This window comes from Punctularia strigosozonata (genome assembly GCF_000264995.1).
Source record: "Punctularia strigosozonata HHB-11173 SS5 unplaced genomic scaffold PUNSTscaffold_14, whole genome shotgun sequence".
NCBI lineage: Eukaryota > Fungi > Basidiomycota > Agaricomycetes > Corticiales > Punctulariaceae > Punctularia > Punctularia strigosozonata.
Window position 1 is genome coordinate 72,424 of NW_006767446.1, and position 14,651 is coordinate 87,074.

A 14,651-nucleotide genomic window follows, 5' to 3' on the forward strand; every position below is an offset into this window, starting at 1 on the left:
GTGGCTACGCGTACACACCCCGGTTGAGGTCAAAACCAAGGAGGACGAACGCACCATGTCGGACGGCGTTTTGCAACTGTGCCGATACATGCGTCTCGTTCTCGGCGAACAGCTGGACCGCCGGTTCGTTCTCGGGCTGCTCCTGTGCGGACGCAAGTTGCTCGTCTGGTTGTGCGATAGGTCGGGGCTGATAGGAACGGAGGACCCGATAGATATTCACTCGGTCAGTCTCCCTTCCGTCACTACGTTGGCCGTGTGAGCCCGCCGTCTGACGCATCTGCTTCCATCGCGCATACAGGAGCCGGAGACGTTTATCCGGATCATCATGGCCTTCTCCCAACTGGAGCCGCATAGGCTGGGCTGGGATCCTAACATGCTGCTCGCGCGAGGAGAGGAATGGATAGCCCCCACCGACCCTTCGGTAAAACCGTCGGACTTTGGCCAATCGCTCTACGACACCAAGTGGCAGATTACCGTGCACCCCGGAAGAGTCTATTACACTACGGAAGCTCTCAGTATCATACGGGCCGCATCGTTATCAGGAAGCGGGACGGTGGTCTGGAAGGTGCAAGACGAGAATGGGGAGGTATGTCGTCGCACTTGACCGCGCTCTCTGTCTTCATGGGCGTTAACCTTCGTGTTTGTCAGGAATGCGTTTTGAAACGGATTTGGCGTCTGATAACGGCTCCCACGGAACAAGATATCCGATCGGTGTTAACGAAGGATTCGCCGGTGTGCGAGATTGAGTTTTGCGCAGATGCTATGGTGGACGACGCCGTCGACAACACTCACCAGTCGATACGTCGGGGCTTGGAGGAGTTGAGGGCTAAAAGTCTGGAGAAGGTCTCTAAGAGGAGGAAGATTGCCGATGCGCAGGCTGGCGTCGACGACGCGACCCACGCTGAGAAATATATCCATTTATCCGCCGAGGGCAAGTTAGAAAACTTGGGCGAGGAACGCCAGCCCGCTCGGCGAGTTTGCACTTATACCTTGATGAAGACGTTCGGGAAGCCGATCAAGTTCTTCACAAGCGTGGGACAGCTTTTGCGCGCGATGCGCGATGCTATACAGGGTGCGTCACGTTACCACGTCGTTTCATCAACGATTTACGACCCCAAACGGGCATGTTAGGGCACAAAGACCTTTGGTTTAGCCGCGCAATGCATAGGGATATCAGTCCCGGCAACATCCTGATCGTCGAAGACGGCAAGTATACGGGCCGTCTCATCGACCTTCAAAACGGCAAGATATATGAACACGATGTCGAAACTCCCTTCACCGACCCTCCAGATGACGAGGAATGCGAATCGTTGATCAAGGGGCTCAAGCGTAAACTCGGCGTCGAACTTTCGCACCACCAGGCACAAGATCTTCTGAACCGCCATGGGTTTGCCTGCGAGATTGAATCTCGCTGTCTAGCCTTGCAAAGAAGGAAGTTTTCAGACCAAGCCATAATTGCGCATATGCTTAGTACCACGTCCGATAAGGTTGCAAGTGTGAGTCTGCTATCGCATCGAAGCGAACCCTCCTGACAATGGACCCTGCAGTTTCCAGACGTGGATCGCGCGACGGCGAAGAGCGAAGAGCGATTAACTGTAAGTACAACTCCATGTCTCCCTCTGGTCTCTTTCTCAACGACGCGAGCATATAGGGCACGGAGGCCTTCATGAGCGGCGAGCTATTGCTACCCGCACCCAAGCTGTACGAAAAAACTTCTGAGAACCGTACCCACAATCACCACGTCATCCACGATGTGGAGTCGTTCTTCTGGGTGTTCGTCTACCTCTGCATCACTCGAGACGGCTGTAGGGGAAGTCGCCGCCCTGAATTGGGACCTTCTCTTCTCGACCCTAAGGACATTCCCCTTCGACTCTTTGTCGACTGCCTATTCGATACAAAGTCTCACAAGACGCTTATTTACACCAAGGAGAGCATACTGAACGCTCCCGATCACTTCATCAAGTCTATACTTCCAGAGGTTCACCCTGACTTACAGTGTCTCTCGACGCTGTTGGAAGGGTGGTGGCGGCTCATGGCCCTTTCGTACCTGACTTACGATCGCCTTACCCCGGGGATCATCCACGATCAGGTTCTCGCTCTGTTCGACGCCGCCATCAAAAAGTTGGCCGAGGCGCCTCCCCACGGTGCGGACGAGAAGCGTACCACGACGCCCGATCTGGCGACGCAGCAGTTGCCGCCTATTCTGGGACGGAGCGAGACCGAGCCTTCGACGCAAACCGGACATTGGGACGGTTCCCCACGCAGGGCGAGGAGTTCCCCGCCTAGAAGGAGTCCCTCGCCTAGAAGAGATGGATCCGAATCCCCGACCCCGAATCCCAACCCCGGTGCTGCGCCCGAATTCCCCTCGAGTAAGAAGAGAAGGACGGACAACGAAGGGGACCTTGAGCACCGCGAACGCGACATCGACGACGACTCTGCACCTCTGTTTGATTGAAGGCCTTCGGTCGGTGAGCGCTGTCGAGGCTACGTCGACCAACGATCACCGATCGAGCTACCGTAGTTCCCAGCACAGTGCCGGGCATCTTGTCGATCCCAGCGTCCTGCTCTATCTGCGCCCTGTGACGTCTACCGCTCTCACGTTTCGCTATCGTTTCGCTCTCGTGCTGTCGCGTCGCCTGCCCTGGATTTGCATACCCACCTTACGCAAGCGTCCTACGACGCGGACCCGGCGCGTGCTCGCGCATGTATTTTATCCACGACCTCTGCCTCTTCTTGTCTATGCCCCGCGTCATGTCATCTCGTAAAGCGATGTCGAATCGTATACATATGTTGGATCGATGCCAATGTAACGTCGTTCACGTTTGAATCCACAAACTTTCAGCGATCGCCTCGTTCCCAGGAAGCGTGCTTGAACGCTCCACCAAGGCAAACCGGTCGATATCCCGCTTGGATTCGACCCCGCTTTCGCAAAGGGTGGTTACGCTTCTTCCCAGCCCAAGCCTCACTCAGAAGAGTCGAGAACGACTACGTTGCGGTCATCGAGGTCTCGTACGATCTCCATACCTTTGCCTGTACGGTCCGAAGACGTCCGAGGTTAGCGGAAGGATACGTCAGTTTTCGCCATCGTACGTTCGTCGGTACATATGCGTGTTATCGTTCGTGTGGCACCTGCATCGGAACGCTCCGGGAGGACGATGGTGTGGAATGGTTCCTTGGCCCTCCTCGCTGGTACTGACGACGCGGTTCTGGATTGCGCTAGAACTTAGAGTAACGTTACGGTCCGGCGTTCGTCTTTGACGTATCGCCTGTGCGGATGGAAACGAAGCGGGCGAGACCCAGTATGACTATCGTTTGATCACAGCCGGAGTACATGAGCCTCCATGACGGTCGCGAATGGCCGTGACTAACATTAGCCAGAGTGGTTCGAGCGCGGGGATACACTGCAGTCTGCGAACGTGCTGGGAGACGAGCACTGCAGAAGGTCGGCTAGCCCCACTCGTCGATGAGAACTAAAGTGTATATATGTTTATAGACACGAAGCAGCGGGCTCGCAGACCGGGCGTGCGAGGATGAACCGGGTGTTCGCATATCCGGGGGGCGGCGCACGATAGGCGGTTTTGAGTTCGGGGTGGCGTAGCGGGCGCTGAGGGGAGATGGAGACGGTGATCCTACGTCTAAGTACAAGCTTTGTATACGATCGGTGCATTGCTGCACGTTGACTTGCACAGCGTCGGATCAGGCCGTTCACCGATGGTCGAACTCAACGCTGGCGAGCTTGCAGAGAAGAACCCGGTCTGCAACATAACATCGACGATAACATTGGCCGGACAATGAGCTCGGTGAGAGGATGGTGTGATCCTGAAGAACAGGGATGTGCGAGTTCGCTCGGGAAGAAGAACGCGCAGAGGCGATCCGGCAAGTCGCGGCGCGCGCGCTCGGCCGGGCACCGCACCGGCGTCATCGCAGTCGCACCGCCCCTGCTCAGCTCTTTGCCTCGCCCTCCCGCCTTCTGCCCTTTTCTCCTTCACGCGCCCGTCCTCTCCTCGTCCCCTTCTCTCCCGCCCAGCTCGCGCTCCAGGGCATATATACACGAACACGAACTACCAGGGCTTGTGTGACCCACTGCGCTTCGATCGAGGCAGGCATATTACCCAACGACACGCCCTGACGCACCTCTGAACCTTGTGCGCGCGAAGAAGACCCAGGGCACATTTCACAGCTTCCGTCATCGTTCCGTGCGTCGTACGACTCAGCTATATCTTACGACCGCGTTTCGCGATCCTGGCTGACCCTGGTCCTGATCCCACCCATAGCACTCGGAAGCCAAGCCACGCACACACCGCGTAATCGACACGCGCAGTTAGCCGCTCACAACACCTTCGAATCGTCCGGATGTCCAGCCAGGCCGCTGTGAGCTCTCTCGTCCTTCCTGCTTCTTTCGTTCATCTTCTGGGTTATCCTCGTTCCTTGCCGCTGACGAAAGATCTGCGCGGGCCCACAGATCCGCAGGAAGCTCGTCATCGTTGGTGACGGCGCGTGCGGCAAGACCTCGCTCCTCTGCTCCTTCGCCCTCGGCGAGTTCCCAAAAGAATACGTGCGTCGCGTATCACGTATACAACCTTTGACGAACCCATGCCGAAAATCTCTGTTCTTTTTATAGCAACCCAGTACGCCCGCTCGCTCGTCATGACCTATACCCGGCCTTGGGATGCTGACTCGAACCCCAAGCTATATTCGAAAACTATGTCGCAGAGATCAGGCTCGACGGCAAGCCGGTCCAGCTCGCGCTATGGGATACCGCGTCCGTCCGTTTGCGTCTTCCGATGAGTGGAGACTGACGAAAGGCCGTTGACAGCGGGCAAGAAGAGTACGAACGCCTCCGACCGCTCTCCTACTCCAAGTCGCACGTCATCCTTATCGCGTTCGCGATCGACACGCCGGACTCGCTCGAGAACGTCACCGTGAAGGTACGCGCTCCCGTTGCTCTCTCCTCCTGCTTCCCCCTTTGACACGCCTCTGCAGTGGATAGAGGAAGTGCGCTCGATCTGTGGCCAGACCATCCCCGTCCTCCTCGTCGGCTGCAAGTCGGATCTCCGCCCGCCGGACGTGGACAACACCGCGCCGTCCCACCCGCTGTTCGTCACCCGCGCCCAGGCCGAGCGCGTCGCTCAGGTGAAGCCCCACTTGCTCCGTTCGCGTTCTTGGTCAAATACTGATCCCGCACGCGCGCAGTCCATCGGCGCGCGGGGGTACAAGGAGTGCTCCGCGCTCAAGATTGAGGGCGTCGACGACGTGTTCGAGGCCGCGACGAGGCTGAGCATGCTCATGCGCGAGGGCGTGCCCGCGCACGTTCGGAACGATAGGTGAGCGTCCAACCTCACACCTTCCTAGTCTGAGTAGGGATGTCGTGCTAAACCCCGGATCGTCGTAGCTCGGGCGGCGCGGCGCAAGGGCACCGGAGGAAGAACTCGGGCGTGAGCAAGGACGAGGGCGCGGGGCGGTGTTGCGTGATCTGCTAGGGGGGAGGGCCCCGCCAGCAGCAGTGCCTCTCCGGTCATCGGCTCTTCGGCTCAGCCTCTTCTTTGCCTCCTTGTTGTTATTATCGATGAACGTTTGCAACTACCTGCACCCGGCATACACGCACGCAATGAGCCTTTTTTTGTCCTTTCTGTGTCACGACCCCACGGACTCCCCCTTCTGCCTCCCAGCGCGTCTTATCTTCCCTGCGTCCGCTCTGCCCTTGTTGTCGTATCCCTTCGGTTTTTGCGTTCTGAGGTGGCGATCTCTCGCCGCCATCAACCGCCCTCGAAAGCGGTGTTTTTCATCGCCTGAGCTTGTTTTTTTTTGTTTTTTTTTCGTTGACGACACGGACCTACAATCGAGTAAAGCGTACCCATACATAGTGACTTATCCTCTCTCTCTCCCCTTCAGGGAAGTCGGAAATCTCATACTCGTCTGCCTCATACGTCGCACCCGTGCACGTGGTATGGGACGAAGGCAAGTTGACCAATGCTCACCCCGTTCGTATCAGAGAAAGAATTGTGGGTTGGCGATCCGAGCACGAGGCATGAGGCTCCAGCAAAGATCGTAGAATCAGACGTTAACGATGTTACATGGAGTTCGATCTGAGATGCGTAAGCGACGAAGCAGGGAAAGCATTCTGACAGAGAGTTACGAGACAACATTAGGCAGCCAGAGAAGGAGAGAGAGATCATGAATATAATGCTGGAGGAAGTACGCCAGTCCGGTGCTCGAGCATCCGCGTATGTTGAGTGCGCGTCCCAGGACCGAAGCACGAGAGCCTTGAACAGATCGTAAAGACAGGATGAAGCAACCAACAAGCAGCGGCGCGTTGACACTGGAGGTCGTCGAAACGGCGAGCCGGGGTCGTCTTCGCCGTGCTCCGCGTTACAGATCTTGTCCACCACGCCGTCGCCGTAGGTCTTGCCCTAGCCACCGCCCTTCTCGTCGTCGTCGTCATCATCATTGTCGTCGTCATCATCGTCCTTGCTATCATCATCGTCCTCGCTATCATCATCGTCCTCGCTATCATCATCGCCCTCGCCCTTGTCCACACTCTCTCCACCCATGTTCTCGTTCTCGTCCCCCTCTTCGTCCTCGTCCATGTCGTCTCCCCCGACCTTGGTCTTCATCCTCTTCGGCATAGGGCTCGGGGACTCTGGACTGTAAAGTTTTATTTCTGTTTCTTAGGCCTGCTCGGCTTGTTCTCCCATACTTGGGTTGCGGCTGGGACTCCAGGGTCTTCATTTCCCCCAGGCGACGCAGCGATTTCGGCAATAGCCTCGTCGAGGAGAGCGAGAACTTGATCGTGTATGACTCCGGGAGTATAGCGATCGTAGAGCGCGTAAGAGAGTACAAGGAGTTGCCACCATTGCTGAATGAGTTTCTTCAAGCTGCTCAGCGCCGGGGTAACTTGAGGGATGATATATCCGGTGAACTGCTTCGGATTCTGGAATAATATCAGTTTGTTGATGTGGAGCATGAGTGGGTTGGGTGAATCGAACAGAGCGTAAGCTGTGTTCTGGACCTTCAGCACTTCCGGGGAGCGGTCGTCGCGAAGCAACTCAGGGCGGCGATGTCCGCCAGAACCCCGTCGAGTGATGGCGAGGTAGACGAGGACCCAGAAAAAGGATTCGATATCGTGGATGACATCATGAGGAGCGTTTTTCGATACGTCACTGAGGCGTGGATACCGAATGCTCTCCAACATTTCGCCACTCATGAACGCCTTCGTTCCCTACGCAGAATATTGAGAAGGAACCAATTCACGAAGATTATGCATACCGTCCGCGTCGCGCTGGCTGCTTGCTCGCTATAGATATCTGGCCATCGGTGCTAGCGGGGTCGTTAGTCCGTGAATCACGTAGGCATGCGAGATGGGCGGACTTCAGGTGTGAAAATTCTCGTACGAACCTATTGGCAGTACATCAGCGAACGCGACGTGCTATGGGGTTCAACCTTACCGCGCGCGTGTCTTCGAACTTGTTGCGTGCTCCTTGTTCATGGTACAACACCTCGCCCCTGTCCCTGTATCGGCCCAACAGATCGGCAGCCTGCTCGTATGTGATCCGTCGGTCTTCGTCATGATCGAAATAATCGACCAGTTTTTGTATTTCTTGCTCGTCTTTGGACGGGGTAGGGAGCGGCAAGAATTCTTTTTCGAAGATCTTGCCGTGTTCCAGGTCGATGAGGCAACCTACTTGGTCCTCGTATTCCGGGTTCTCTACGATCAGGATGTTGCCCGGGCTAATGTCCCGATGCAAAACCCCGGCGAACCAGAGATCTTGATGACCTTGAAGCAAATAGTAGCGCTTGTCAATCATGAACGAATTTCGGAACGAATTTCGGAACGAATTTCGGAACGAATTTCGACACGAAGGAGTTGGGCGGACCTGAAACAGCATCACTCATGGCGCGCAAAAGCTGGTCCACGGTGTTGAAAAACTTGATCGGCTTCCCGAACGTCTTCGTCAAGGTGTAGGTGCCAGTACGCCGAGCAGGCTGTCGTCCCCCATCGTAGCCCTCCAACTCATGCACAGCAGATGAATGGATATATTGCTCAGCGTGGGTCGCGTTGTCTACGCCAGGCTGCGCGTTGGCAAGCTTCCTCCTCTTGGAGACCTTTGCCAAACTTTCAGCATGAGACTCGTCCACAGGGGAGACGGGTAACACCTTCTCGACGACCTTCTGGGTGGGGACGACGAAAGTATCCTTCGGGACTTCCTTCTCCCCCTGGCTTTCCATGGTCTCGGCGGTGTTGATGTACCGACTGAGCTCGCAGCGTCCTCCCTTCGAAAGAGTAGCAGCCTGTTCTGAACATGGAAGGCATGAAGGACACGCTTCGCTAACCGGGACCGCTGCAAGAAGTCTTTGCAGAACGCCGCGGACATCAATGTTGCACGGGCCGCCACTGCCGGCACACGAACATTTGACGCAGCCTCACGAAGGGCGGCAAAGATGCGTGATCGAAACGCCACTGCTCCTCGGGCGTTACAGGTTTGAACTTGCATCCATGTGCGCCGTTCCAGGAGGGCGCGTACTGCGTCGTGCTGTCATGGGCGGCACAACCTCTGCTGCGTTGGTGTGTCGAGCACCTACACGAGCACCTACATCACAGGCCTCGCTCATGCTACTGTAGAACCAAAGAAATCGCAATGGCAATGAAGATTACAGTTTATACACAGAGCATCGATAACAGAACGACGACAAGGCTTGAACCACAGGTTTGACGTCAGCAGGAGGCGGACAACAAGCGCGGGACTACATCGGAGAGGTGTCCTCTTCTGTCTATGCAGAGAGTATTGCCCACAAAGACGAGTTGACGACGAGGAGCTGGAAGCAATACGGGTGGACAGGGCAGCAATGAGGAGGTTGAGGCAGACGCGGTATGAACAGCTTAATGAGGCGGGCCGCAGGAATGACTCTAGTCAGCATTGAATCGCAATCGTTGTGACAACAGGCGTACCATGAGGTCATTCGCGGTCCAACTTGGCGCGTTTAGAGGCGGGGCTCAAGGATTCGACATCCGGAGTCGGATAGAATGGGACCGAAGGCGGCTTCTGGAGAGTTTCCAGTTTCGTTGGGTGGAGCTTTCTCTTGGTCTCTTGCGACGATGCGGTGTCAATAGGCGCGTCCGGCGAAGAAGCCACTTGACCAGTGATCGGGCTAGCTGTGGTAGGCGGCTCCCTTTCACGGTACCTGGCCTTGATGGTTTCCGAGTGACTGTCGAAGAGCTCGAGGACTTGGTCGTGTAGGACGCCGGGCGTGAAGTAGTTGTAGTTCATATACGAGAAAATAAGGAGATCCCACCACTCCCGTACGAGGTCTTCCAAGCCATCCGGAGGCGGATTCACGAGGTAGCGAGAGCACGAGAGCAAAAAGAGTGAGCGAAACACGAGAGATGTGGGCATTGCAGAGCACGCGCGAGGTATAGGGTGCCGCGCTCAAAACGGTCCAGGGCACTCTATCCAAGGCTCCGTTAGACTAGACGTTCACCGAAGGGCAACGGACACGCACAAAAAGTCATCAACCCATCAAAGAAGGCGAGGAGCACTGGCCCATCTTCGTCCTCTTGGGAGCGGGACTCGGGGACTCTTCGCGTCGAGGTTTGGGTGTGGCAGGCTTGGCCGGACTATCGTTGACACGCTTGCTTGGGCTGAACTCCCCTGTTCTCATTTCTGTCTGCGGGTAGCGAGGACCACACCCTCCAGGCACTGCAGCGATCTTGTCGATCGCAGTACGGAGAAGGGCCAAAACCTGATCGTGAATGGCACCGGGAGTGTAGAGATCGTACGTTACGTATGTGAGGACGAGGAGCAGGGTTACTTGTGTCTCTGCCTCGTCCCGACTCCTCTTACCTGGTCTATCCTGATCCACAGCAACGCGGTTGCCTTTCTCAGGCTTTGGACCCTTCGGGATGCTATCTTCCATGTTGTCGGGCGGACCAGCCATGAAGACATCCCCGGGGTACTTGATCTCGCCCAGGTGCGGTCGTACTTGCTCTTCTGTGGGTGTGATAGCGAGGGGTGTGGACTATTCCGACACGCATGGTTATCTGGTGTGTTGTCTTCAGTCGATTCATTTTCGCCGATCAATTCATCCGCAGCACGTTTCTTCTGGCTCACTCACCCTCTTCATTCGCAGCGATCATCACAATGGTGGCGTTGAGAAGGCTGAGACCCTCGTCATGAATGATCAGGGAGCACTTAGGTCGATGATACCGATTTCTGCTCCGAGGCCTTTACTTATTTCATCATCAAGAATGCGCAGTCTCTGCCGCCGGTCGCTGCACATCGGTGGTGTGTCCGCACGGACTTTCACAGCGACGCATGCATGAGCGCCAGGAATGGCGGGCATGGGCAAAACGCGCGTGTCGTGAATCAGAGTCGATCTCTTTTGTACAGCGCATTGTAGAGACAGTGGAAGCGTCAATGATCATGAAAATTTCAGTTATAATACAGGAACACAAAGCATCGATAACAAATCGACAGCACAGCTTGCACAACAGGTTTGATGCCAGCGGATTGCAGAAGGATATCAACAGCAAAACTAGACTGAGGAGGCTTCCTCGTTGTCTATTTATGCCGAGGGTATTGCCTACAAAAATGACATTGCGGAGAGGATCGACAGCGACGAAGAGACAGCGTTGGGAGATAAAAGCAGACGCGGGCGCATGAAAAACCTGACAAGGCGTAATGAAGGTGTACGAGAGACGGGACGGAGCGCGAACGGAACGAGCAGGCGGTCTAGTAGATAAGTAAGTCTCACTGCTCGGATGTGGGAGCGAGTGTGCATTCGTGTACCTAGTAGATAAGTAACTACGGTACATTAGCTCTCGGCACAGGGTATACAGGCAACAGAAGAACTCACGTCTCACTGCTCGGATGTGGGAGCGAGTGAGACGTGTGCTCGCGAAAAGGAGACGGTTATCTGAAGGCGGAAGTATAAGTTTTCGTATCCTAATAAGTCCATACCACGCGAGGGCGCGCGCGCCGCGCGCACAACGGCCGACACGGCGTCCGCTTGCATGCCCATCAACCATCTATCTCCAACACTCCCCCTCAAGCGGTACGTCGAAGGCCCAGGAGGTGCGCAAAGTGTTCAACTTTCGCGCGCGGGAGCGGCTTAGTGAGTGCGTCGGCGACCATGTCGTTCGTCGGGCAATGCTGGAGGGTGATGGAGCCGGAGGTGACGAGTTCGTGGGCGAAAAGGTAATGTATGTCGATATGCTTCGTGCGGGCGTTCATAGCGCCGCTTTTGAGTAGGGTGATCGTGCTCTGATTGTCGCAGTTCGTGACGATTGGCGCGGTTTTGCCGAATTCAAAGAATAGACGTCGCATCCAGACAAGCTCGCGGCATGCACTCGCGCTGGCGATAAGCTCGGCTTCCGTAGTCGAGAGGGCGAGTAACGTTTGCTTGCGAGAGCTCCAAGAGATCGCTGCGCCGTTGTATGTGAAGACCCATCCGGTAATCGAGTGCCGATGCGGCTGGCTTGCCCAGTCGGCATCGGAAAAACAGGCGAGGCCGCCGCCGTCGTTGTCAGTCCCGAACGTCAGGACGTAGTCTCGCGTACCGATGAGATAGCGCAGGACTCGTTTTGCGGCGTTCCAGTGGGCGACGGCGGGGTCGGACATGAAGCGTGCGAGTGTCGATACCGCAAACATGATGTCGGGTCGGGTCGCGATGGCGGCGTACATGAGCGAGCCTATCAGGCGCGCGTATGGCCGTTTCTTCATCTCTTCGCGATCGGCGTCGGTAACGTCGACGAAGAGGTTGGCGTGCGGGTCGGCGGGTACGGTGAGCGGTGTAGCATCGGCCATGCGGAATCGGTCGACGATGGTGTCGATGTATGCGCCTTGGCCGACCGTCAACGTTCGCGCCCCGAGGTCTCGATGTATCTCGAGCCCCACGAACCAGCGCATCGCGCCGAGTCGCGTTATCGAATAGCGTTCGCCAACGGCATCGATTAGTGCCGTCGTTTCGCGTTGGCCGCTCCCGATGATAGCGCAATCATCGACGTGTATTCCGAGGACGAGTGTCAGCCAGTCCTCGAAGACATAGAACACTGCGGGGTCACTCTCGCACCGAGTGAACCCGAGTTCATCAACCAAAAGCTCACATAACGTGAGGTACCACTGACGCCCGGCCTGCTTTAGCCCGTACAGAGCTTTCTTCAATCGCAGGACCCAATTTTCCTTCCCTGGGACCTCGAATCCTGGCGGTTGTCGCATGTAGATGACGGTGTCGAGCTTGGAGTTGAGGTATGCATTGTCGAAGTCGATAGAATCGATAACATAGCCGCGTTCAGCGGCAAACGCGAGGAGAAAACGAAGTGTGCTGAGGCGAATGGTTGGGGACGATGTCTCGGTGTAGTCGACACCGTGCACCTGCGTGTTGCCGCCAGCAACCACGCGCGACTTCAATTTTCGCACCTCATTCGTCTCGTCTCTCTTCTTCTTCAACACCCAGTGACTCCGCACAACATTGGCTCCCTTTGGAGCCTCCATCGGACCATCGAAAACCTCATTGCGCTTAAGGGCATCTATCTCGGCCTGCATGGATGCACGCCATTCCTCGCTCTGAGGTCCTCGCAAAGCTTCGCGGGCGCTTGGTTCGTCACCAGGCATTGCGGCAAAAGCAAAAGCTGACCCTTCATCCAACAGCGCAGCCATCAATCCGCGTTCAAGATGCTCCTCTTCGGCATTGGTATCCTGCAACTCAGGCAGAACACTGGACGGAACGGCTTGCGCGCCACGTCCTCCCGTGGTCGCGATGTCATTACGGAGTGCCTGGGCCCATGGCGACGGCTTGCGTACTCGATCAGAGCGACGCAAAGTTGGTTCGTCGGGCTTAGGGACGGTCTCCGGGTTGGCGGGGGCAGCTTCGGACACCGATGGCTTGATCGTGTTATGCTCGCGCTCGGCATCAGGCGTCTCGGGCGCGTTTCGCTCGCTTGCCGGCAGACTCTCCCCCTCGAGCGGTACGCGCACTGAACAGTCTTCTTCTGCGAAGATGATGTTTTGCTCCACCGATATACGAGGGGTTCCTGGCCACCATATGCGATGACCTTTGCTCATTGTGTCGAATCCGACCCACCGGGCCTCTTTGGACTTGGCATCAAGTTTCGACGCGGCATCAATCTTCACCCAGACGCGAGCGCCAAATATCGGGAGTGTCGAGAGGTCGGGCTTACGCCCGGTCGCCTTCTCAAACGGTGTGGAGCCCGGCGTGTTTTTTGTCTTCGTGCGGTTGCGGAGCCAGGCGGCGTGCATCACGGCTTCGCCCCAGAGGGCTTTCGGGAGATCAGCCTCGAGGCGCATGGCACGGGCATGCTCGACGATCGTTCGGTTCAGGCGTTCGGCCTTTCCGTTTTGTGCCGGGGAGTCATGGACAGTCCGTCGCGCAACAGTACCCTGAGATTTGAGGTACGCAAGGAACTCGTTGCTTGAGTATTCGCCTCCACGGTCCGACTGATGCTCGCCTATAGCTACGACACCTCGGTGTTGCTTCGCCCATGCTTCATACGCGCGGTAGACGGTGAAGACTTCGTCTTTTGACCGGAGGAGGACCAGTATGGTCTCGTCCGAGTAGTCGTCGATATGCAAGACATAGTACCGCTTTCCGCCGAAAGTTTCCACCGGACTTGGGCCCCAGACGTCGCTGTGGACCCGTTCGCCATATCGGGTCGCAGGAGGAGACCTACGCTCGGAGGGGAAAGGTGCTGCGGCATGCTTTCCTTCAATGCAAGACTCGCACAGCGGCATCTCCGTATCAGTCAACTCCACGCCTTTTACAATCCCTTCGGCTACCATCCGCTTCAGCTCTGCAGCACCGGCGTGACCCATGCGGTTGTGAAAATCGCGCAGCGTCATCTTCACGGTGGCGCCCATGGCCGTTTCGCCAGCTGGCCGCTTCGCCACCGGCTGGGCACCAATTGGGTACAAGCCGTTTCGCTCAGGCACGGTCATGACGAGCTCGCCCTTCGGGCTGATGATTCGACAACCACGATGTTCGAAGTGAGCCTTGAACCCGCCTCGCACGATGGCGCTAACCGAGACAAGTCCAATAGGCATCTCCTTTGCATACAGCACGTTCTGGAGGCTAATGCGCACAAGATCCTTGGGTCCTGGGAGCTCGATAGAGACAGTTCCTTCACCCGTTGCGAAGAATTCGCGGCCGTCGGCTGATGCGACGGGGATCGGGGTGATTGGCCTGAAAGTCGTGAACTTCGTCCGGTCGGGTTCGAAGTGGCGACTGGCTCCGGAATCAAGGATGCGGCTGACGCTTGGGTTGGCCAGTCTCGCTTCCTCGACCTTGGCGAAGTCGGTTGCGACCGGGAATGCAAATTCGCGGATGACGGATGTAGAATCGGGTGCGGCTGCCGCGGCGGCAGTCACGGAAGTTTCGTTTGTAGTTGCTGCTGCGGCGGTACTCTTGGGCTTGCCGCCTCCACTCTTCGCGCTGTTCAGAATCTGCTTCCAGTTTGCCGGCCGCTGTCCCTGTTTTCCTCCCCCTTTCGCCCAGCAGTCCTCGCGCCAGTGACCGACCTTTCCGCAATTCGTGCAGGTGTCGCCAGACTTGTCACGTGCAGTGCCGTTCTGACGCCGCTTTGGCTGGTTTGCACGGGCCGAATAGGCCTCCGAAGCTTTCTGACGCTTGTTCAGGCTCTC

At 56.7% G+C, this 14,651-nt stretch overlaps 4 protein-coding genes across 4 annotated transcripts; 2 read left to right on the forward strand and 2 right to left on the reverse strand.

Moving 5' to 3' along the window:
• Positions 1-55: 55 nt before the first annotated feature.
• On the forward strand, positions 56-2,455 carry PUNSTDRAFT_137758 (uncharacterized protein; the record flags this gene model as incomplete). Its single annotated transcript, XM_007387415.1, has 6 exons — positions 56-223; positions 299-586; positions 649-1,072; positions 1,132-1,496; positions 1,548-1,595; positions 1,652-2,455. The coding sequence occupies 6 exons, from the start codon at positions 56-58 to the stop codon at positions 2,453-2,455; spliced, it is 2,097 nt and encodes a 698-aa protein (XP_007387477.1).
• A 1,898-nt stretch (positions 2,456-4,353) lies between these two features.
• PUNSTDRAFT_137759 (rho small monomeric GTPase) lies at positions 4,354-5,480 on the forward strand (the record flags this gene model as incomplete). Its single annotated transcript, XM_007387416.1, has 8 exons — positions 4,354-4,371; positions 4,463-4,555; positions 4,622-4,628; positions 4,690-4,762; positions 4,817-4,928; positions 4,984-5,133; positions 5,194-5,324; positions 5,393-5,480. 8 exons carry the CDS (start codon positions 4,354-4,356, stop codon positions 5,478-5,480), a joined length of 672 nt encoding a protein of 223 aa, XP_007387478.1.
• Positions 5,481-6,410: 930 nt separating this feature from the next.
• Positions 6,411-9,392, reverse strand: PUNSTDRAFT_46951 (uncharacterized protein; the record flags this gene model as incomplete). Its single annotated transcript, XM_007387417.1, has 7 exons — positions 6,411-6,638; positions 6,698-7,219; positions 7,267-7,317; positions 7,446-7,774; positions 7,875-8,289; positions 8,405-8,555; positions 8,971-9,392. 7 exons carry the CDS (start codon positions 9,390-9,392, stop codon positions 6,411-6,413), a joined length of 2,118 nt encoding a protein of 705 aa, XP_007387479.1.
• A 115-nt stretch (positions 9,393-9,507) lies between these two features.
• PUNSTDRAFT_137762 (uncharacterized protein) lies at positions 9,508-9,933 on the reverse strand (the record flags this gene model as incomplete). The annotated part of the gene is made up of 1 exon (XM_007387418.1): positions 9,508-9,933. The coding sequence occupies one exon, from the start codon at positions 9,931-9,933 to the stop codon at positions 9,508-9,510; it is 426 nt and encodes a 141-aa protein (XP_007387480.1).
• Between the last annotated feature and the right edge of the window lie 4,718 nt (positions 9,934-14,651).